This window comes from Argopecten irradians, chromosome 3 (genome assembly GCF_041381155.1).
Source record: "Argopecten irradians isolate NY chromosome 3, Ai_NY, whole genome shotgun sequence".
Taxonomy (NCBI): domain Eukaryota; kingdom Metazoa; phylum Mollusca; class Bivalvia; order Pectinida; family Pectinidae; genus Argopecten; species Argopecten irradians.
Window position 1 is genome coordinate 35,408,261 of NC_091136.1, and position 23,723 is coordinate 35,431,983.

General features: G+C 34.2%; 2 protein-coding genes and 1 long non-coding RNA gene across 3 annotated transcripts; 2 read left to right on the forward strand and 1 right to left on the reverse strand.

The window, feature by feature from the left end:
* Window positions 1–1,626: 1,626 nt before the first annotated feature.
* Window positions 1,627–16,464, reverse strand: LOC138318384 (ATP-binding cassette sub-family C member 10-like). The gene is made up of 18 exons (XM_069260696.1): window positions 16,412–16,464; window positions 13,798–15,512; window positions 13,203–13,430; window positions 12,599–12,761; window positions 12,229–12,452; window positions 11,593–11,844; window positions 11,258–11,356; window positions 10,715–10,904; window positions 9,933–10,166; window positions 9,188–9,320; window positions 8,495–8,699; window positions 8,158–8,373; window positions 7,617–7,744; window positions 6,836–7,005; window positions 6,382–6,542; window positions 5,724–5,977; window positions 5,328–5,571; window positions 1,627–4,672 (listed from the first exon to the last, which is right to left on the reverse strand). Exons 2-18 carry the CDS (start codon window positions 15,367–15,369, stop codon window positions 4,427–4,429), a joined length of 4,719 nt encoding a protein of 1,572 aa, XP_069116797.1. The 5' UTR covers window positions 15,370–15,512; window positions 16,412–16,464; the 3' UTR covers window positions 1,627–4,426.
* Window positions 7,014–8,245, forward strand: LOC138318386 (uncharacterized). Its single transcript, XR_011207878.1, has 3 exons — window positions 7,014–7,166; window positions 7,504–7,564; window positions 8,171–8,245. It is a non-coding gene; the product is annotated as an uncharacterized lncRNA (long non-coding RNA).
* Window positions 16,435–23,026, forward strand: LOC138318385 (post-GPI attachment to proteins factor 4-like). Its single transcript, XM_069260697.1, has 2 exons — window positions 16,435–16,561; window positions 19,413–23,026. The coding sequence occupies exon 2, from the start codon at window positions 19,514–19,516 to the stop codon at window positions 20,783–20,785; it is 1,272 nt and encodes a 423-aa protein (XP_069116798.1). The 5' UTR covers window positions 16,435–16,561; window positions 19,413–19,513; the 3' UTR covers window positions 20,786–23,026.
* Window positions 23,027–23,723: the final 697 nt, after the last annotated feature.

Sequence of the window (23,723 nt, forward strand, 5' to 3'; positions counted from 1 at the left end):
TATCGGTATCATTTCGAGATATGACAGCGAGAGTTTCTGTTTGGATAGGAAATTGATAAAAAAACTAGAGCAGTGACAATATGGCCAACAAGTATATATGGAAAATGATTTCAGTGATCTAAATATATATATCATATATGTGTCAAATAAGATACGTTGAAAGGTCAATATCGGTGAAGTAGTTTGTATGATATTAGATTAAAGATTGCATCACAGCCACTACAATGTATCATTGTAAGCACGATCTGATCATGAAATAATCAAGAACAAAATTGGAGTAGAAATATTTATTATTTGGAAATACCTGTCTCGATAACTGTTTTATCTTTTTTAAAAATCACTGTTAGGTGAGTGATTTTACAACACAAGACATATTTATATAATTATATATAAAATATTACTTTAAAAGAAGTTTACAACACGGTACATACAATGATTAACGTTATAGCTCTTATTTCAGCATTTGCCACTATGATCAGTTTAGTTCAGAGATTTAATTAAAGTTAGTTTCATTGACAGTACTGTTATCGCAAGTCCATACATATTTTAGGTTTGATCTAGAAAAACGTATATAATATCTATATGTAATATACTGGTGCTATGATTACACATTAAGAAACAAATGTTTAAACCGCCATCAGGTTATGAATATAATTATGTTTCAAAATCTCATATCCATTAAAATATTAGAAATTAGAAATTTCAAAAATGTAATTTATATTCCGAGAATAATTCAAATAGTTTAAACTGTGCAGATGCCATAACGGTATGAAAGTTGCAGGATATATGGAGCCACAACCTTCCAGACCTACAGTACATGTAATTTATACTGTAATCAACTGACTATCGCGTGCGATTTAAGTCTGTGTATATCGCGGGTGAATAGAAACTGCTAAAATACATAGCCACGAAGATGTTCCAACTACAACAAGAGGCCCAAAGACCTAAGCTGCAATATTGTAGCTCAAAAGACTTTTAGACAGATAATGGTTTCGTCTTTAGGCCGAAAGGTATAGTAGGCCGGGTACGTATATTCGATCTAAAGGATCTAAACGGTCATATGACAACTTTGCCAACAGTCGTATAGGAACTTCTTTGGATATGGTGTCATGGTGGCCATATTAGCTTTGGGAACGATACCAAAAATAGTAACACTTGTTTGGGACCATATTAGGATCATTTCAAGAAAAGATTCAAAATACGTTTTCAAGGTGGCAGCTTTAGCAGCCATCTTGGATTTCGGATCGACATGCAAAAATAATAACACTTGATCGAGACTATGTCAGGATCCTTTCAGGCAAGTTTCTGACAAATCGCACTGGTAGAAATTGAGAAGAAATTCAAAATACATTTTCAAGATTGCGGCTTTAAAACTACATGTATAAACGGCGAAGTCAAATCGCCGAGAATAAGTCGTAATGTCTGAAATCGCGAAACTAAGTCACCACGAAATTAAGTCTCCACCACGAAATTAAGTCACCATGAAATTACGTTGGTTTACAGTAATCAAAGATACAAAAGAATGAACCAACTTTACTTATTGATCCTGTTTCTTAGAGACTTTCACGTATCGATTATGTTAAAAAATATTGTATCAATATCATAATAACAACAATAAAACTTACATAGAGAGGTTTTCTTTTATTTCGGTTTCTATTCAATAATGCATTTCATATTGATAATTTACTGTCAATCAATTTAATGCCTTCATTTCTATCAAAAGTGAATAATAAGAAAAAGACAGTTTGCTTTAATTAATTCGTTTGAATCCTTGAAAGAGATATTGGAGAATAAATTTACATTAATTTTTTTGTTCGAATAAATTGTGGTGAATTCACTTTGAATGCTTTAACCTGCATTATTTAGATAGTTTAACATCATACACAAAGAAATATCTTACAAGCCAGTAAATTATTATACAGTGGAGAAGGTTATATTTGTGGGAATTACATTTCCTTATTTCCACAAACCAGTGTGAGTGACAGTGTAGGGATAATTTTATCATTGATTGCAAAACTTCTAATTCATTTGTAATAAATTCATAGTTTTTAATAAGATTTTTTTATGTCCTGCCATGAAATATGGGACTGAGGAGGGGTAATGTTGTAGGGCATAACATTAAAACGTTAGTATTGGAAGTTATTTTGAATATAATATAAAAGAGTCTACCGAATGAGATTGGAGTTTGTCCCAATCATGATTAGCATTGAAATACAAGTGCATCCTATACACATCCTTCTGACATGTATGACATTAGAATAACCCAATTCTATCTAACACAACAGTTAAAACAAAGTATAAGATGGACATAAACACAGCTGTTTCACATTTAAAAACTTCTAGTACTCTATATATTTAGTTACTAAAACAGGGTATTATTTTATTGCACACCATTTATCATAAAAAAACAGTTACTACCAGTGACCAGAGACAATTTTGATCGGATTGAACATTATTATTGAGTACAGTAATTTCCAATGAGATTGCCTGGAATGGTATGGATATGTTTTCCTAAAACAACAAATGACATACATGAAATGTATTAAATTCAAAATCAACACAAACATAGAATTCCAATGTAATTGTTTTATGGTCATCTTTAGAATATGTTCACTAACATGTTCAGTTATATAATATTTCATATTCACTACCTTAAAAGTGAGGGACAAATGACAGCACCTTGGCATACACTAAAATGACCCCATCCACTGTTTTGACATTTTAATCAAATGCATGATTACACAGACAAATGCATATAAACTTAACATTATATCAGTATCAATAAAAAGAACTTTTAAATTATCATGACTGGAAGCAAAGTTATATACCTTTCCAGAGATATATAAAGGAAGAAAATGAGGAATGAATGACATCACCTTGGAATACACATCGAAATGTTAAAAAAAGACATGTTAATTGAGTATTTGGAGTATGTATATAGAATTGGTTTGACAAAATACAAGTTATATGCAACACTTGGTGTTTTTTAATTGGATGTAACTTTCGTCAGATTAAGAAAGTAAAAAGAACAAAGGGAAGGATAAAAGGTAAGTGTACAAACATTATGCATATGGTAGGAAGATACTCCTTTTATGATAATGAGGACAACACAAAGTACATTGCCTAAGTTTGTAGTGCTTATCCCTACCAACCTGTGCAAGTCATATTATAATATCAATATGAAATTGTATTAGTTACATTGTTATATTCAAACATCACTTTGTTCTCTTTTTTTAAAAGTATTTTTCTTTCTTTTGGAAAATAGCTCATGAGGAGTGGTGTTGGGGTTGTAGCAATATGAAGTAGAATGAGGACGTGTTATAATTATATCACAAAACTTAAAGATGCTCCACCGCTGACGAATGGTATTTTTTCACTATCAAAAACAGGAGCAGACGATTTAGTATTTTTCTTCAGTTACAAATGTTACTTACTTTACACCATTACCACCATTGAAAAGTTTGAGCTTCTAATTTTACTTCAAGTTAAAAATATAAAAAATAATTAATTGCATCTCGAAAAAATTCCGTGCCACTATATCCTATAATGGAATGAAGTACTGATTGCGCATGCACCAAAGGCGAGGTAAATTATTTGATATTGTTTTTTGTGTTAATTAGACATATATATACACGATTGAACACCAATTATTGTTCAAATGATGAATATCATTTATGATCTGTCGGCGGTGGAGCATCTTTGATTGAAAAGACACATTTTATTTTTGATATCATTATTGTGACTAGAGATGTGTTTTGATATCATATTGGTCCCATTTTATCATTATTCGTTATTTTGCATTTTGCAACTAAACCAAATCAGAAACAAAAACTTTAATTAAAAGTCTTAATCTTTGATATAAATACTGTATCCATTATATTTAAAATATTTTTCTGATAGCTAGGCCTTATAGTAAGAGTAATAAACTTTACATTAAACATTTACCAGGTATGTGTATAACTTTTGATATTTTCATCATGTCTAAACAATTAATATAACAGTAGTGCCACTTTAAAAATTTTTTAGACATATAGCACACCCACACATATGCACATTGCTTATGCAAAAAACAATTAATTCTGAAAATAAAAGAAAACTTTATCACAGACAAAATAAATAAGAATGATGTATATTCACATCCTTAAACATATTTACACATAAAGTTGGGATACAGCTTGTGTAATACTGAGACAGATATAAATAATTCCATTAATAAAGTACCAAGTACAATTGGTCTTGGTAAATAATACCATAAACAAAAAGCAAATGCAATTTTTGGACAGATTTTTTTCACATTTTTTTAATATAACACATTGTGTATATTGTACTTAACAATACTATGCTAATAAGTTCCCAAAGCCTTCTTTTTGTTCATAAACTACGGTATCATACTTTCTTAGCACTTGTCTCCCGGTAACATACTCTGTTAACTTTCACCATTTACCAGTTTGTAAAATAGAGATTGTGAGTTTTGTAGCAGGACTCTTGGAGAGTCCAGTTCGGCCACCTGACCCTGGTCCATCACCAAAACTCTGTCACTGTCCATTATGGTGTTGATACGATGGGCAATGGTCAACACCGTACTGTTGACAAACTCCTGACGAATTGTTTCCTGTATCAACATGTCTGTCTCCAGATCAACACTGGCCGTAGCCTCGTCAATACAAAGTACCTGAAATGAAACATTCAAGTCGTGCATATTTCTAAATATGCATCGATGCACAGTATGAACTATCTACTTTTACAATATTTTTACACATTCAACTTCACATCATACTTAAGCTTTTGATTTGGGGGCCTGAAAAAGCTATTGGTTTTAGTCCACTGTTTTCAAAATTGGAATTTCATTTCAAATTATTAGACAACTTTTAAGGTCAACAATATTCAAATTGACGAAGATTTGACGAGATTGCACATAAACAAAATTATGTGCAATGTCATATTGTATTTCTCAAGATAACATAGAAATATACTATCGACATTCACTCTATGACTCTTTATCTAGTGTTTTATGAATTAGTTGTAAAAATTTCTTTTGCTGATTTTTTTTCTTTTTGTTTATTTCATTAATTAATGGTTGCGAGTGTATAATGATCTTTAAACCTCCAGGGAAATGTCAGGTTTTGGTATAATGGAAACAAAGCCTGAGAAAACAACCGAGGTTAAGCTGCCCAGAAGTAGAAGGTTGGTGTTACTAGAATATAAAATGCATCAACTTTCCTAAGTTAATAAAGCTTTTTTATTTCAACAAAATATTCACCACTTATTTTAAGATTTTTTTTTTTACATAAACTAACATCTTATATGTTTATGGCATTTTTAATTACCTTTGCTTTTGTAAGAAGTGCTCTAGCCAGGCACATGAGTTGGCGCTGCCCCACAGAAAAATGTCTGCCCTTCTCTCCCACCTCTCCCTGGAGTCCGCCTAATCTGTCGACGGGTACACAGAGATGACATCTGTCCAGAACACCCCAAAGTTCTTCGTCACTGTAGGAGGATGTGGGGTCCAAATTCTCCCTGACGGTACCACTGAAGAGGAATGGATCCTGGGGAATCACTGCCAAATGTCGCCTGAAAATAACCAAAACACAAATCTCCATAAGGGAACATGAGACTAGCTATCTAAAGATTAAAAATTTGATTCCTAGCAGAAGTGTTTGAAATTAAAGAAGATACTTACTATGCATGCTCTGTTACACTTATACAGATTTAAATAGACCTACCTCACATCTGTAAGATCCAAATGCTGAATATTCATTCCATCAATATTGATTTCTCCACAACTGACTTCTACAATACGGAATAGTGCCAGAAACAAGCTGGATTTCCCTGATCCCGTTCGGCCAACAATACCAAGTTTCTCTGCGGTATATGTACTGAAGGTAATCCCATTCAACGCATCAGGTAGGCCTATACGGTACTTAAGGTGGACGTCCTGGAACCTCACTACCCCAGAGTCTGGCCAGGTCTGTGATACCTACAGAAAACATGACAGGTAAACATCATTTGATAAAACATCTATTTATGGATAAAATGGGTAAATTGAAATCAACTTTGATATTCTAGTGGTTACTATCGCTTTAATCATCTGTAATCCTGGACTGTGTCATAGCAAAACGGAAGGTGTTATAAGCAACAACAAATGAAACAGGTAGTTTGGTACTTTGAGGTATGTACATCAGAAGACTATGTCTTTTGGTGGTTCTGTAGTCTTTAAATGAAGTCTATGTAGGCATGTGAATGACCAGACTTTGGCTCCAAAAACGCTTTCAGTTTACCTATAACATAGTCCAGGGGTGAATATGATGACAGTGGTAATAACCCCTGTAATAGCAAGGGTGATATAACCATGATTACACTCCAGATCTAGCCAACACTTACAAAGAGTGATCCATCCCATCTCTCCTGAGGAATGGTGTCCAGGTATTGCTGAACTCTCTCCACACTGACCATTTGTTTCTCTGTCTCCGTGAAGGAGTTGACCACACCACTCAGCAGATTGGTCACTGACAAGGCATAGGAAATGGCCAGTCCTACTAAACCTATTCAACAGTAAAATCAAATAATGCCTAACAACAAACTTTATTTTTCCTCTCATTGAGTACCTAGAGTATTACATATATATCAAATAGAAACTTCTGCTAAAAAAATAATAAATACCAAACATTGTGATGTTCTTTAATTGTTTTATTCTGTTTCAAGATGGGAGGGTACATGACGTGATCAAAATAAAAGGGAGGTAATCCAGACAAGAAATATGTACAACAATTCAAATAGATAATAATTATAGTATCATATACATCCAAGGTGAACTCAGCCAAACATTGTTATATACCTGGGTTGACAGACTGGAAGTGATGTTGTAACACAGCTATAAATGCTATACCGGCCACCATTATGACTCCCATCATCTGTAGACGAAATCCTAGCCAGCTTCCAACAGCTCCAGCAACAAACTGGGCTCTCTGGTTTAGGTCAAGGCGAGAAAGATTTTCTTTCTGGAATCTGCATTTTAGAAATGTTATGCAATGTCAGGATTACACAAACATTCCATGAAAGTAAAAAGTGATCCTTTCAAATGAAACTTCCTCTCTGCAGATGATGTTGCCTTTGCTGACATTGTGATATCTATTACACATTCTTGTTGCAGATGGCACAATACTACGGTAAGTCATTGGAGATTATTCAACAAATAGAACTTACATTAAACATGAAAATCTATTGTAGAAAATCAGTCATATATATTTCTATCCTTAATATATTTCAACTGTAAGTCAATTTCAATATATTTCATAGACAAAGAGATGTTAATATGTCAATAGGAATGGACATCAGTCATAGCCTACATTTATCTTAGCCATCTCCCTATACAGGTGGTTGTATACACATGGTGGGTGTTTATGAAAGTAAGGGGAAGTAACTCCCTAGTGAAGAAATATATTGTCATTATTGGTAATATCTCTTTATATCGACTTTTATTTTTTATCTTTAATGTGTTTCCAGGTTTTTCCCTCTATATACTGCACCAAGGGAAACATTATTTGACACTCTGATTAAAGGAAAGGTTAGAATGATTCTATCCCAGTACAAATACAGCTTATTACATAGTAACATACCTTGGTGTCTGTCTGAAGGCACGGATAGTGACCAGTCCTGACACTGTCTCCGAGAAGTGGGCATAGATCGGGGACAGTGTGATACTTGATATCCTCTTCAACTCTCGGGAAGTATGTCGGTAATATTGCTACATAAATATTAATATCTAATTTCATTATCATTGGATATAACATTTGATGTCTAGTACCCTATTTGGCTTTAATAATTAAGAAATGTAGACTAATGAGAATAAAAAAAAAAAAAAAAAAGCAAAATCCCAGTTTATAAGCTCAAATTATGCAAGAAAATGAATATGAACAAAATACAAAACACAAAATGCATTTGATTTGTGTGAAAATGTATGAAAGAAAAAAAGACAACCCACTCAAGGTGATTCAGAATCTCTCTTTACTCTAATAGGCAAACATAAGTCTAAATTTTAAATTTGAAAGGGGTGGTGAAAATATACAGGACTAAGTACTGTTACTATAAAACGACTTATTTTCAATATTTTGATTAAATTTCACTTTGTAAAGGAATAATAACACATGCTATCCTTACTTGTATCTTGTAGTAAATGACTCCCAGTGGCACCAGAAGCAGAGCGAACCATGGCAGTCCATAGCATGTGATGGCTATGGTGCCCAGGATCCCATAGAGCTGTGCCAGGAAAATATTCATGATGAACGGCAGAGAATCATCTATAGCATATAGATCAGAGGAGAACCGGTTCAGGATCCGACCAATTGGAGTGACGTCGAAAAACGACATTGGTGCCTAAAACATAAACATATCATAAATCAATACATTGAATGTACTGGAAACCTTTAAATTGATTCATATCCTATCATAAAAACCATGACTTTAATAATCATATTAAAAATTAATAATGCATTACCCTTAGAATTTTTTCCAGTAACTTGTGGTGCAGGATCCTTGCCGCACATATTCCTCCATAGGCAAACAGAAATGCCCGAGCTAAAGTAAAAAGGGAGTTGGCACCTGCCAGACAACCGTAGACAGTCAAATAAAATTTTATATCATCTTCACTGTCCGGTGTGGAACTGTTATTAGTTGAGCCTAAATCAGCAGGCAGAGCATATCTGAAAATCATTTTATCAAAATGCAATTTTAAGCATTAAGTGAAATAAAAAAAAAATTTCATCATTTTCTAAGACTCGTATTGCCCACTTCACTTTTTTTTTCAAAGTTCAATATATAATAAAACATAATTAATTTTTAAATTGTTATAATTGAAAAATTGATTATCTACTCTAATAATCATAAGAGTTTTGAGTATACACATGCAATATTTCTTCACATGAATTTCTCTTTTTTGCCACGGTTCAAGTGAAACGCACATGAAATTTTTCACATGAAGAAATATAGTCTGTGTAAATATTTATCAGTAGTTATGTACACACAGTCAATGTTGTTAATAAAATTAGTATACTTCAAATAATCAGTAGACATCTTACAACCATGATAAATTGCTGTATAGAATTTTAAAACAGCACCTTTAATAAGTTTGATGCTGAAAATATTCCTGAATTTGAATGGTTAAAAAGCTATATCCATAGACACAACATACCGATTGTAAGTAAACTGTAACTCTGTACCAGAGGCCCATGAGGACCCAGAGCCGTTGCCAGGTGTATCATTAATGGTACTGTTGCTATGTGATACCCAGTATGACAGCCACCAATCGTTGATATTTCTGGAGGCTGAAAACAACATACAATGTACTGGTAATCCATATTATTAAAAAAAACATTATAAATACTCTTTCTGTATGTAATATACTGTACTGTTATTTTTACAGGTCAAAATACTTAGAATTTTTATTAAAAACAAGAAACAATTTTTTCTTTATCTTAAAATTTTGGACTAAAAACCAGAAATGATTTTTGTTGTTTTTATTTTGAAATTTCGTGTTTTGGATATAAGAATACACACAATTTCATTTCTCAATTTTGTTTATGAATAAAATGTTTTGCAACCATGCTAATAATGTCCTGTGAAACAGTGAAAATGTCAACCCTTCGAAAATAACAAGTCTTGAATTTTACTTTTATATATAATTAATATATCTCTGACTTGTTGTGATAACAGATCTGTATGAAAATTATTTGATATGTTGCTGCCTAAATCCAGACAATAAATGCGTATAATTATACAATGTACATAAATGTACATAAGAAATCAAAATGAAACAGTTAGTATCTGATTGGCTGGGCATGTACAAGATAATGTAATATGCTCACACACACACACCTCTTTTATGGCTATGGTATAAAAAGACAAACTAGAAACAAAGTTAAAATTTTGGAGCCTACCTTGCATGAAGAGCAGAGCAAGGAGAACACATGGAGCCAGGCAGTTGCCTACAGCCCTCCAGTATGACTTGTACACTGACAGTTTGACCACTCCAGTCTCCTTCTCCTCCTTCCCTACCAACGTCCCGTCTTGACCTCCACCCGATTGGTCAGTATCATGGCTGGTCTCTGTCCACTCCTCAGAATCCTGGTTGTCGGCAAACTTTGTGTTAGCCAGTACTGCTGACGGTGGACCTAGAATAAAATTGTGAAAGATACCTTAGTAATTCATAGCAAATGAACATGGAATGCTTCTGAAGCATAATATTGGCATTATCATCCTTGTATTTTGATGGATTTGTTTGTTTTCTTGTTTTATAACACCCTATTAACAGCCAACGGTATACATGTATTTTAGTGTACCAAGAAGTGGAGGGTTAATGGTAATATGTTGGGAACTACTCAGTCACCATGGTCCCACTTTGATTCAAGACCTTTATTGAAGGATTTGCATTTAGAATGCACCCAAAGCAACTGATTTCTTAGCTAAATAGTTTATTCCAGAAGGTTATAATGAGTCTTCAGTAGGTAGAGGCATAATTAGGTACCTTTAGGTAGCTAACAGTACATTTGTAGGTGCTCAGTATTACATATCAATTCATTTGGTTTGTTTAAAACAATTACACTATTTTCCTGACAAATAAATTAATGACATGATTCATAGTAATAATAATGTAAAACTTATTTCAATGAAAATAATCAAAAAATGAATATGATAATTCTTCAGACTTGAAGTGACTTACCTATATTGGAGATAACACCATCGTCCATTACAACAACTAAATCTGCCTTCCCTAGGAACTTTGTGTGATGCGTGCAAAGGATTCTAGTCTTGTTCCGAAGCAATCCCATAATACACCTGTCATATAAATGCTGTGCTACATGGGCGTCAACTGCTGCGAGAGGATCATCCAGTAGGTAAACTTCCTTATCCTATATATATTAAACATACAATCAAGGCATGCATCCATAATGTAATAGTGGTGTATAACAATTCCAGTACAGACTTGTAGCTCATTTTTTGGGGGCTTTTATGTAAACCACTCTATTTTTGCGAGATAGAAATTTTGGCATAATTCTAGCAAGAGGGTACAGACAGAAATTCTGTTATGTGGATAATTGTATAAATGATTGGGTTTGGTTTATTAGGTTACATTTTTATTAGCAGCTGTTGAAAATAATGAAGACCCCAAAATATACAGTGGTTTACTGGATAACAAGTATTAGGTAATATTATTTTATGTATTTTCTAATATCAAGATATAATAACAATCCTGAATGGTTACCTGGTAAAGGGCCCTGGCTAATGACACCCTGGCCTTCTGACCTCCACTTAGTGTCACACCGTTCTCCCCCACCTCTGTCCTATCTCCAGCTGGTAACATCTGTGGATAGCAAAGTATGAAAGATAAACATCAAAGTATGAAAGATAAGCAAAGGCCAGAAGGTAGGTTTCTGTGTAAATGATACACATATAGGTGTCAATATGGAACTACAAACTTGGAACAATGCAAAGAATACAGACCTATAATATTATGGATTAGTAAGCGGAGCAAATTATTTTAGTTATTACAGTGAGTCTTGAAAAAAACCCATTTTGTGAAATCATTTTGCAACATACTCTGAGGTCCATATTTAGAGCAGCTGCCTCCAGCACGGATTCATATTTCTTTGTATTGAATGGTCGCCCAAACAGGATATTATCCCGGATTGTGGCATGCTGTATCCAAGCCTCCTGACCCACTAAGGCAAAGCCACTGTGTATGTCTCTCAGTGATATATGTCCCTCCTCGCAACTCATCTCAGCCAAAACAGCGTGCAGCAGCGAACTCTTTCCTGATCCAACTTTTCCAATCACTCCAATAAATTGGCCCTATCAGATAAGAAAATTGGAGGTCAGTAAACTGGTTACAATGTATGAGCAGGTTATATATATCACATTGTCAGAGACCCACCGGTGATCGCACTACACTAGGCTACACTTATAGCGTAGTGGTGTGCGATCACCTGTGGATCTCCGACGATGTATATATCAGTGATAAGCTGAAAATCAGATTGTATATCGTCATCTTTTTACTTTCAGAGATAATTTTGATTGTTTCTGTAAACTATAAAATTGTTTAAAATGGAATAGTTTTTTAAAATCAAACATCATCAAAAGGACAAATAAATCAAAAATGAGTAAATGGATAAATGCATATGAATATTTGATTAATTGTTTAATTTTTCAAAAAAAAAATCTTTTTCTTTTACTCACTTGTTCTATCTCAATGTTAATGTTCCTAAGTTTTAGGGTCCCTGATTGGCAAGTCTCAGGCCTAGATCCTGATTGGCTGGATTCAATGTCATGTGCTGATTGGCTGGATTTAGTGTCTTTAGCAGATTTATTAGTTCCTTGATCCATGTGAGAGGAGGAGACTTCATTTTGCCAAGAAAATCTTCCAGACTTAATGGATACTATTCTTTCAGCACTGTACAAATCTGAAAGAAAAGAACAACATATAGAAATTTCATATAATCTTTTTGGTATGATGAAAGAATATAATATTTTAGATAATATTATCATAATTTATAGACAAATTGTCTTATTTTATAATAACTGACTAACATAGACTTATATTTAGTACCTTCTGAAGTTTTGTAGTAGCTCCGCATGTCAAGGTCTTTTAGAGCCACAAATTCCTGGACACGTTTCAGGGAAACCCATGCTTCCATCAGACCATTGATCACCCAGGGGAAAGCATTTAGAGGACTTATCAGCATCATAAACAATGACAAACTTGTAAATACCTGTAAAATAAAACATTCAGGAAAGGCATAAAACAGCTTTGAACTTTAATTTATTCACAGGTATATGCATCTGAATATAAATGATGCAAAAGATTTTGATTAAGTTTTACCTAGCAAGTTTTGGGCCAATATCATATTCTCAAGAATACTAGAGAATTTATAAATAAAAACATTAGATTTTAAAGTCCTTTTATGTTATGTAAATGAAAGAGCGTCCATTTGTTGAAAATAGAGGTACCTGTTCTCGAAAAGACAGACTGAAGGGGTCCTAATTCTGGTAGTCCAGCTAAACTTTAGGAAAAAAAAATCTTTTGTAAATAAAAAAGGGAAAAAATCTAAAAGCAATAAAAAGCATGGATTAACATAATTTGTTTCAAGTTGTATCTACATATTTATTATTCTGAACAAGACTTTGCTACCAGGAGTTTATTTGTCACCTACCTTGGCAGCTGTGAGATGATTGCCCATCAGTGAGTAAGTTGTAAATGTGAGGATAGATATGAGAACAGGAGTAGTGGCCCAGAAATACACACACATAGCATCAAGGTACTTTCTCCCCTTCAAACTCTTCAGCTCAGCATTTCTCAGCCTCTGTATCTCTGAGCGGAAATGATTTTCCCAGGTGTAGAATTTCACAATCCTCATCCCAAACAACACTTCATTCATCATCTGGAATTTCCAGGCATTTTGTAATCATGTAAATACATGTAATACAAATGTAATACAAATAGTAGTTTATAATAAGTTTGGTTGATGTTGAAAAGAGATTTTACAGTTAAACCTTTCTTGAGGTGATTCCTAATAGTATCATACAGGTTTGTCTATAATATTCAGAGATGAACTATAATTTTAATTTTCAGTAATCCATTTCAATGAGATTTGTTAATCTTTATTCAGCAACTAGTACATGCATATGTGCACTGTATACAAAACTATCACTGCAAGATAAGTGTCTTTAACATAGTTTCTACATAGTACTATATGAATCATAATTCAGAATCTTCTCAAAGTTAGTTATTAATTACTGATGACATACCTTGACCCTAGCATCTTTCTGCTCCATCATATCCTTACTCAGCTGTCCTATCTTGTTAGCAAGCCATCTGTTAATTGGAATCAGTAGAAGAGCAAACCCTAGACCAGCTAGAAAAGCTAGCCCCACTTGTAAGTAGAGAAGGTACAGAGACACACCAATCTGGAATGGTAAACTCCACATTGCATGGAAACTAGGACAAAAATTTACCATACGGTCGGTATCAGTACTCATAAAATTTACAATTTCACCAGTGCTAAACTTTGAAATAGATACGCTTCCCACAGACAGTGCCTTCTGATAGATAGTGGTAATGACAGCACATCTCATTTTGAATCCAACGTTTCGACAGTGGTAGTCAAACTGACTGGAACACAAAGATCCAATGAGAGTGGACAACAATAGCCCACTGGCGTACAGGTATCCATGTTGTTCTGGCTCATCTTTGTTCTCTATATAAGTCACCAGTAGATTTAACAGCATTGGCCCCGCAAAGCCTACAATATCTGCTGTCAGTTTGAGGATGCCTAAAAGATAGTACTCAAACCCGAAAGCCCTGTGTAATGCTGTTAACAAAGTTGGTGGTTTCTGCTGCTTCTGATTGGCACTGTGATTGCCGGATCTGATGTATACATCGGGTGCTAGAAGAGTATCTCGGCTACTCTCCTCATAACTATAGAGTGATGTCCCTTGCTTCGACGGTGTCAGAATCATTGAAAATTTTCCTTCTAATTGAATAGTGTTGAGTTTTTTCGGCAAAAGATATACATCTGATGCAGATGTGATCAATTGTTTGTAGCCTTTGACCATAAGAGGTTGAACCCAGTGGAATGTAAGTTTAGACAAGAATGACGACCCACCCTCAGCCACAGTGACAGTCCCTTGTGGACTAGTGATAGATCCATAGCCTGTTGTTCCAGGAAACATAAGATGCTCCGTTTCCGAAGGAGATATATTTAAACTATGACGGAGATAGCTGTCACTCATGAGTCTCTCACCCGTGGATTTAAGTGTGAAAATGTACACAAGGTGACAGAAAATAGTAACATATACACAATATTCTTCAGCTGAGTTATGAAGAGGAGAATTATATACCCTCATTGTGATAACACTGTAACAGTGCAGACAATCAGACACAAATGATAAGAGGTAAAATATGATGACACACAGAGGGCCTCTGTAGGTCTCCCAGTACATGTGTTTTAGATGGTAGGTATATATACCATGAAGAAACCAACTGAAGCTCACTAAGCCTACATACACACCGTCTGCTATACTGGACTGGATCTCCAGGACCATGGACATTCCTATCAGCTGACCTAGTGGCAGTAAAAGTAGTAACACAATAGACATCAGTCGTAGGCCGACAAACCATGGCATTCTCATTGATGAACTCGTATCAGTGACTCTGCAATAGATTTGCGCCCCATGGTAGGTACTAACTATAGCCAGAAGCACATGAGCTGGTATGATCAGTGCTATTTTCTCAAAGCATGGACCAAAGTCATGTTTTCTCCAGGCTGTAAAATTTTCATGGTGTCCACACAGGGACTGCCAAAATGTTGAAGAGTCCATGTTGAACCTTGATGATTCCAAGTAATTTTTATAAAACCAATGTTCAGAAGATTCAAAAGTTAGTTAAATGTACATTTTGTACAAACTGCCCATCCACGATATCATTCCACAGCATCTTGTACTAAACTCTGTATTCTCCAGCACTGAAAATAAATAAAAATTTATTCCAAAACTCTGATAGGATTGGAAGCAATGAAAAACAGTTTAATGTTCCATTTATTAATTCGAAGGGATTATTATACTACTGTACATGCTACATGTATATATATCATGGATCTGATTATAGTTGAATAATTAATTTTAAATTAATCGGGTCATGATTATGAAAGAACATTTTGTTTGCAAACTGTTCCCAAGATTTTTTTTATACTGACCCACCCCTTTTACAGTTCTTATAAGATAAGTAATAAGATAATCCTAGCTAAAAGTTCCAACCATGCATGGCCATGAGAATTAGTGATAGTTTGGATGGCCTAGAAGAACTACATGTATCATACGTGTAGATCTAGAATGTGTGGTTAGGAAATATTTTATAGACAGATATTATATTATTGTACACAAATATTTCAAAACGTATCCTCCATAACTTCCATATTTTATATTAGAACGTACACACAATGCACATGTATATATGTTGGTAAACATAAAATGTACCTATCCATATGTTGGTAAACATAAATGTACCTATCCGTACATACACTGTACAGTGGCAGAAACATATATACATATATGTATTTGTTTCTGCTACTATATGTAAGGATAGGTGCATTTTATAATATCTTTAGCGTACTTATACATGGTACTCAGAGTCTAAGCTTAGGCCTGATGGGTTTTCCATGGATATAGGGTGCTACTGTTGCAGCGGAAAAGATATCACCTTCTGACTGACTTTTCAGAAGGTGATACATTTTCCGCTACAACAATAGCTACCATGGATAACGATGTTTAAGTGTGTTCCTATTTTTCAGAAATCTTCTACTTATGTGTAATTGGAGAGCGGGATCAATCTGCTATCATTATTGTTACATGTAAGAATACTCACTGACACAAACGTACGTGGTTAGTTATTGTCCGGACCGGAGCTTATAACATTCGCCGCAGTCTAGATCTCTGGAAAGCTTGTAGGGGTCGTATAAAATGTTAAGCGTGTTCTATATCCAGATTGCTTCCTACTTTCATTTTTGACAAGTTGGTAAGTACTTTTACAAACATTATATTACTGATTATATCGGTGTATAACATAAGCTGGCGGTAAATATGAACCACTGTTGGTTTCATTTTAGTTTTGTACGCTTGGAAAGTTTGTGATCAGATGATCGCAACATGCATGTAACAGTTAACGCTACACATGTAGTTAGCATGTAGCATGTAGGTACTGTACATGTGTGTACACGTTAACAGTATGCATATTGTATATCGCAGTTATGCACGCACGTGCATACACGCACTGCTAGGAAGTCATTCTAGTAAAGTAGATGTGGCACGAGGCCGTGCATTGACCGATCTAGTATTCTAGAATTGAATTTTGTAAATATACATGTACATTTTGTACATATATGTGTTATATGTACATACAATTTAATGTAATATTACAATGTACTTTGGCGTTTTTCGCCGTTGACTTGATCCACTAATTTATGTGCAAAGCAAATTTTACTGTACTACAGGACCTATTACGCTATTTTACCGCCTATTTGATAAAGTCAAGGATAAATTAGACAATGCAACACCATTATAATCCACTTCAAATTAATTACATTATACAACGCAAAATATGATAGGAAAAAATGACAAGAAATGACATATTCTGAAAATAGCATTCCTATCAGATGCCTATACATGCATACATTGTATATAGGTGTCTTCGGGTTTCTGTATGGGGCATGATGGGGATTAAACCAATTCAATGCAAGCTATATTTACATTGTAAGCTAAGATTCGTGTAACAGTATGATCGACTTTGATCAAGTACTATTTAAAATCAATTCAAACTCTTTTATTTCCATAAGTTTACAACTTACTAAAATAATGAGATTAACATAAACTATACACATACATTTGTATATATCCTATCAACATGGGGAATAAACAGTATATATATATATATATATATACATGTATATTTGTATATGAAAGACAAGCTACAATGTACAATTGTATACATATACCGGTATACTACACTGTACATATACATTTATATGTATTTAATTAAGTGATTCTACTGTCGTTTGCCTAAATTATGTATGTTCCTAATTTTCTATGATAGAGCGCTCTCCATATGCAGACATTTCATTTTCATAAATATGACCAGAGCAGATAAACGTACATGCAGTAACAATCATGTCCTCAATATATGAATAAGGACCAAAGCCGAATTGCAACACGCTAAAATCATGTTTCATAATTATATACCCGTGTACAAAGTACATCTTGTGCAGGTAGAGAATAAATCAATTTGTGATCGAATGGAGTGTACAACGGTTCAGCACCAGTGCTTATCTGACATAATGTTGTACGTTCAAGTATGTTGTTTTCCTTCGAAAACAGTCAGTCGAATTAATTTTATTTTACAAGATACGTGCTATTTAGGTTTAGTGCAAAACATTTGTTTATTCATTTGTTAAAATAATCATAAACGATGCGCAGTGACCATAAAGTCGGACAAAAGATCTGTACATGGGAAAGAATTAGTTTTACGTTGACTGTCACTCTACAATTACTTGCTAATGCAAATATTTATGCATACGTCAATATCAAGTACATTGTTGCTGGATTTTCTCATTTATAAATGGAAAACTATCATACGAAATACTTTAGTATGAGTACAATAGTAGAAGCACACGCACATACAATCTATACATATTTAGAGAGAGATTGACAACTTGGCCATTTTTAAGACCGACAAATGTACCCCTACACGTGCATATGGATTTCTATATACTCTGAAACAGCTACATATATGAGGATAATTTGGATATGTAATGCAAGGCTAGTAAATTATGATGGTATTAGTCCAAGTTGAAGATGGAAAAATGTTTTGACTGATATATATTATAAAAGAAAATGCATGATTTTTCAGAGAAAAAAATCGGGTAAAATTGCCTATTTGCATGCTCGCAAAAATCACATTTAAAAACATCTTATTCAGAAAAAACTGCTTATTTCAGACTATTCTGTAATGTCCTAAATATTTCTGACAACAGTACACATCGGGTACAGTGGTGCAGCGGGTAAATCGCTTGTACGAGGAGAGGTAGCTTTCTACAAGGGAGTAACGCTATTTTACACAATTTTAGGAATGTCGTTTGGTTATATTTGGGGGAATTTTCCTTAATTTGATATAAAGTTGTTCAAAAAAACTTGTGCGCCACGGAAATTGTGCCGACATAAGATATCAGCTGAAATTCTGATGATTTTTGTTCTTTTTTTTGAAAAGCGACAATTCCTCGATCTGCGTCAAGCTAAAAATGTTTCTAGACTTGCCGCGAAAACTACCAGGCCTTTCTTGCAAATAACTGCTGGAACATGCTCATGGATAAGTCCAATGTTCCGTGGCGCGCATGGTTTTATAAAGAGTAATCTAAAAAAAATCCCAAAACATAACCAAACATTCCAAAAAAATGTAAAATAGCGACGCCTTCCCTCTCCCCTCGTACAAAGCGAGGCCTCCTCGTGCAAGCGATTTCCCCGCGGTAACGCCTACACCCGGTGGTACAGTATAACCATTGTAATAACTACGGTTACAGTAATAAACAGATATGTCAATAGTATACATCCAATCGATATGCACATGCGTTCTCTGGAAACCCAACTATTGCCAACAAAGTCCTCTGACCTCTCATAACTAATTGTAGGAGTAACCATTGGCAGCATAATAGCTGGGACGTCCCATGGCTACCATCAACTTGCACTAGCGCTAATTAATTCAACTAACGATTACCACTGGCCAGAACTATACAGTCTTGTACTAAGTCACTTGTCTTCGATCGTGTAAGTTTTGGTGTTTTATTCATTTTTATATGACACAACTGTTGTTGTTTCAGATAACAATTGGTTGGCAGGAGTAGGCGGAATGACTAACGTTGAGGGACACTGGCTCACTTATACGAGGTTGTCGGTATGAATAGCATAAACTACGGAGTTCATGTGTACCGTGTGGTATCGGTGTAACATAATGGCAAGCTCACTCGTCCGACATTTGGCAGCATTACTTGTATTATATCTCCTGACATTTTCATTCATCGTTCCGCTTCTGTGCTATTTTCTTCCCTATTCAAAACTTTTCAAAGTCTTTCATTCAGAAAAGGAGATGTTAAGTGCTGCCAAGGATTTAAACAAGGAACGACTTTCTGATGCAAATGCATACTTTAACAGCATTGATAAAGCGGAGTCAATGCGGTTCTATAGCCAGCATGACCACGATAGACTCGACCTGCTCGTGGTAATTGTGACGGTCCAAAGGAAATCAGCAGACGTACAGAAGTTGGGCTATTTCCTTCAGGCAGCCGCGGCTATGGACAACGTGCTAAAGCAAAATGGGAGTTTTAAGAAAAAGAAGCTAGTGATATGCAATGTTGACCCCAATCCTGCTGACCATACCGACGTAGCTCGACTTTCCAAATACATTCCAACTGTACAACGATTTAATCAAAGCGGGAAGGACACGACAAAAACAGCATCAGCACAGAGAACAGAGCTATATGGTAAAAGTATGCACCTCAATAAATACGTAAAGGAAACTATAGATTATATGTTCTGTTTAGAAAGTGCCTATCATATGAATTCCACCTACATTTTAATGGTGGAGGATGATGCCATTCCTCATAAAGATGTTCTGAGTAATGTGAAGCACGTGATGGATACAAAACTTCACCATCACGACCGTGAATTTGGACACATTAAACTTTACTACCCACAGAAGTGGCAAGGATTTGCTCTGGAAGAGACAAGAATCATTGAACTGGTGAGCATAGGTTGTATCGGAGCAGGTGTGTTTGTGTTTTTATTGAACTGGTTTTCATTCGTGAAGAAGAGATCACTGACACATTTGATACAAGTTATATATTTTGTTGCTGGTTGTATTTATTTTATACTCGTTGCAGAACTTTTAGATCGACAAAATTTAATGGAGCTAAGAAGACTGTCAAAGTCATTTTACTCCTTTAAACAGTCGCCTGGATGTTGTACACAAGCTATGCTATACAGTGATCATATTGTCCCTGCCTTACTCGAATACTTACAGGAGGCTGCAAGGCCTGGTATGGACCACACAGACATAGCCATCTATAAGTTTACTCTGAAATACAACATTCCATGTTACCAGATCGAACCAAATCTGTTCTACCATGTCGGTCTATACACATCGCTAGTAGAAGGAAGATACAAGGACCCCGAAGGATTTCTATTTCATGTTTAGAAATTTATTTTGAGTAAATCATGGTAACATCAGTAATATCTGTTTCAATGGAATGTCACAAAAGTTTATCATGGAGTGTACAGACAACGTATTTATTTCAGCGTTTTATGTTATTATTTTCCCAAAAACGTTTTGATTGCAAAAGAAGTTCTAAGTCAAGCTGTTTCGGTTCACTACATCTCTTAACGGTATATTTCTATGGCAAATGTTTGCGTAAATTATTTTATTTTGTTAATATTTTGATGCATCGAAATGATTTGATGATTTTAAAATTATTTACAAAACTGAATGAGGCTTTTATGGCGAGTTGTGTGCACATTAAAGTAAAATTTGCCTATTTCACTAATGAACAAGTCTATTCATTAGAAAATATTGAAGGAACATTGCATCTGTACTTGCTTGATGTCAACTCTTGCCACCTTACAATTTGTACGTATGCATTGTGTTACACTTTAAAAGTATTTATTATAGAGTTTTTATATATTTTTATTTTTGTACTATTTAATTTATTTCAAATTAAGTAACATTTGATGACGTTTTATTGTATTATTAGTTGTCCTTCGGCTTTCAAGGTAACAAAGGAAGCGGGATATCATTCTTCGATCAAGATAAGTTTTCAAACAAGAACCTCTGACTTTCGATATCATGGAACTTGTTGGATGTTCTCATAGTGATAGAATGTGCTTGTTGAATATTGTTAAGATTCAAGAGTGTTAGGCAAAAAAGTATAATACTTCTTTCTCCGATGTTTCCCGGATGTGGTTCTCTCATTTATGAGTCTTGTAGGTTGGTACGATAATTTCCTCAAAAATTTCAATTTCAACAAATTTTATTTCATACAAAATATGAAAAGGGATCAAACAACAGGCAAAGCCTATACAGGTTCTCTCCCACATAACACAGTGCATTTAATATTATATATATGCAATTTACAAAACATTCTCTTTTAAATATAAATTTATATTATTTGAACAACTTATACATGTATAACATGATCTAGATAGTAATTTCCTCTAAATTGAAACAAGTTTACAAGCACGTCACGGTCGCTTGCGCTCTGGTTTCTGAGAGTTATCAAATTTAAGTTATTATAATTTTATAATATGAACGTTGAACTTTTAATTTCAAGTCGATGTCCCAAAATTATTTCACAATTCTCAAGATGGTAATTACTTTATTCATTTGAATAATTAGTTGGTTTTATCTGCATAAATTTTTGTGTGTCATCTCTAAATGTTCAAATACCGCCATTAAAACAAGATTGATATTTTTTTCTCGCTGTAATTTCCCTCGTAAAATATCATAACCTGACTAGTCAAAACATTCCATTTTAGGTGCATTCGGGAAGATCTAACGAAGATGATCCCCGGAATTCGTTATCAAGATTCACTTCATTATTTATCATTCAACGAAGTTATCATTCTTTTAAATCTGTGTTATGTATAAAATTTCAATATTGTATCAGTATTGTACACGTGTTGTAACCGAACATTGAATGGCTGTTTTTATTAATACAATATTAAGTAGTGTTATAAAACAAGATGCCAACAGGAATATTATCAGAACAGTATTTGATTGTCGGTATTGATCGCCTATTGTCATCACCTTTAACTTCATTGGGAAGTTGTAGGGATATTGTGTGGTGCTTATGCCGAATTTTCAATGGTGCTATTATCTTTGGGTTTGATGTCACATTTGAACAAACGGCGTCAATACATGGATGATTTTAAATTCTAAGACGACAGTACAATGTATATTTCTTCGTTATATTGAGACAATTTATCATTATTGTTTACTTCTGGTATACTATATATTGTGTTCATCATTTCATTAATAAGAAAATATTCACATACAATCGTCTTTCGCATTATCGTAATGATATGGGGAACTAATCATACACACAATTTATGAGCAGATTATAAAGTTGGTTCAATGTTCTTGACCCTGTTATAATAACCATGTTGAAAATGTTCATATTTTTCTTGAAATGTATTTTCAATTGTTCCTTTTTACAAAGAAAGCATTACTTATACAACATCAAAATGAAATACAGACCTTGTAAATGTGTGTGATTTTGCTTGTACATGTTCGAATAATTAGACAGACTGAAAGTGCAAATGTCTGCACCACGATTTAATACACAAACTCTATTTGTATGGGTTGTATTCAAGATCACTTAGAAGTTACTGCTATTATTCAGAATATTTATACATTTTTCAAAATAAATAATATAGACAGACATTTGCCTTTTTGTTATTCAAATGTACTGAACAGTTACAAATACCATCAGCTGGTATTTCAAGACTGACAAATGTTATTCGCATTGGTAACATTATTTTTCTTACACAAGTCATGAGAGATGAAAATGTAATGCATTTGTGTATGAATAATTTCATAGATTATAAAGCATTAACATTCTTATTTCGAATAAAGTTGGAACTAGTCTGATGTAGACCATGCTAAAGTGGAACTATCGATATCAAACTGGCATCGGAAATAAGCTCTTTCTCCTATATTAATTTTTCATTATAGAATTGGCGACTTCTTATTTGAATATTCGATTCTCATGGAATGTTAACCCGGACTGAGCTTTTATTCGATAAACACTGTATTTTGCTATTCTTCTCTGTAAATTTATTTCTGAAGTAGAATATATTATTTGGTTACCACCTGCGTGTTAGTTGTTTAGCAAATGAAAATAGTTCATTTCAAAGTTACCATGATGTCATCTTCGCTAGCCAAGCTTTACGATCCACAAGATTTTCTATAACCTATGATTACGATCTGACCTCTTTATGGAGAAGTAGTAAGCGGATCTTACCACTTAGCAAGTGGAGATGTCATGTCAGCGACACTGAATTGCCATGTACATGTAATGTAAACCAACTGATTTTCACACATAATGATTTAATATACAACGATGTAATTTCAAGATTCA

Excerpts from the sequence above, each read along its gene's own strand:
- LOC138318385 (XM_069260697.1), top strand. The coding sequence starts at position 19,514 with ATGTGTACCGTGTGGTATCGGTGTAACATAATGGCAAGCTCACTCGTC.
- LOC138318384 (XM_069260696.1), bottom strand. The coding sequence starts at position 15,369 with ATGGACTCTTCAACATTTTGGCAGTCCCTGTGTGGACACCATGAAAAT. Across the intron at positions 11,845-12,228 it reads TTAACATTGAGATAGAACAA|GGCCAATTTATTGGAGTGAT; the intron begins GTGAGTAAAAGA and ends CTTATCTGATAG. Across the intron at positions 11,357-11,592 it reads CTCTAAATATGGACCTCAGA|ATGTTACCAGCTGGAGATAG; the intron begins GTATGTTGCAAA and ends TGCTATCCACAG.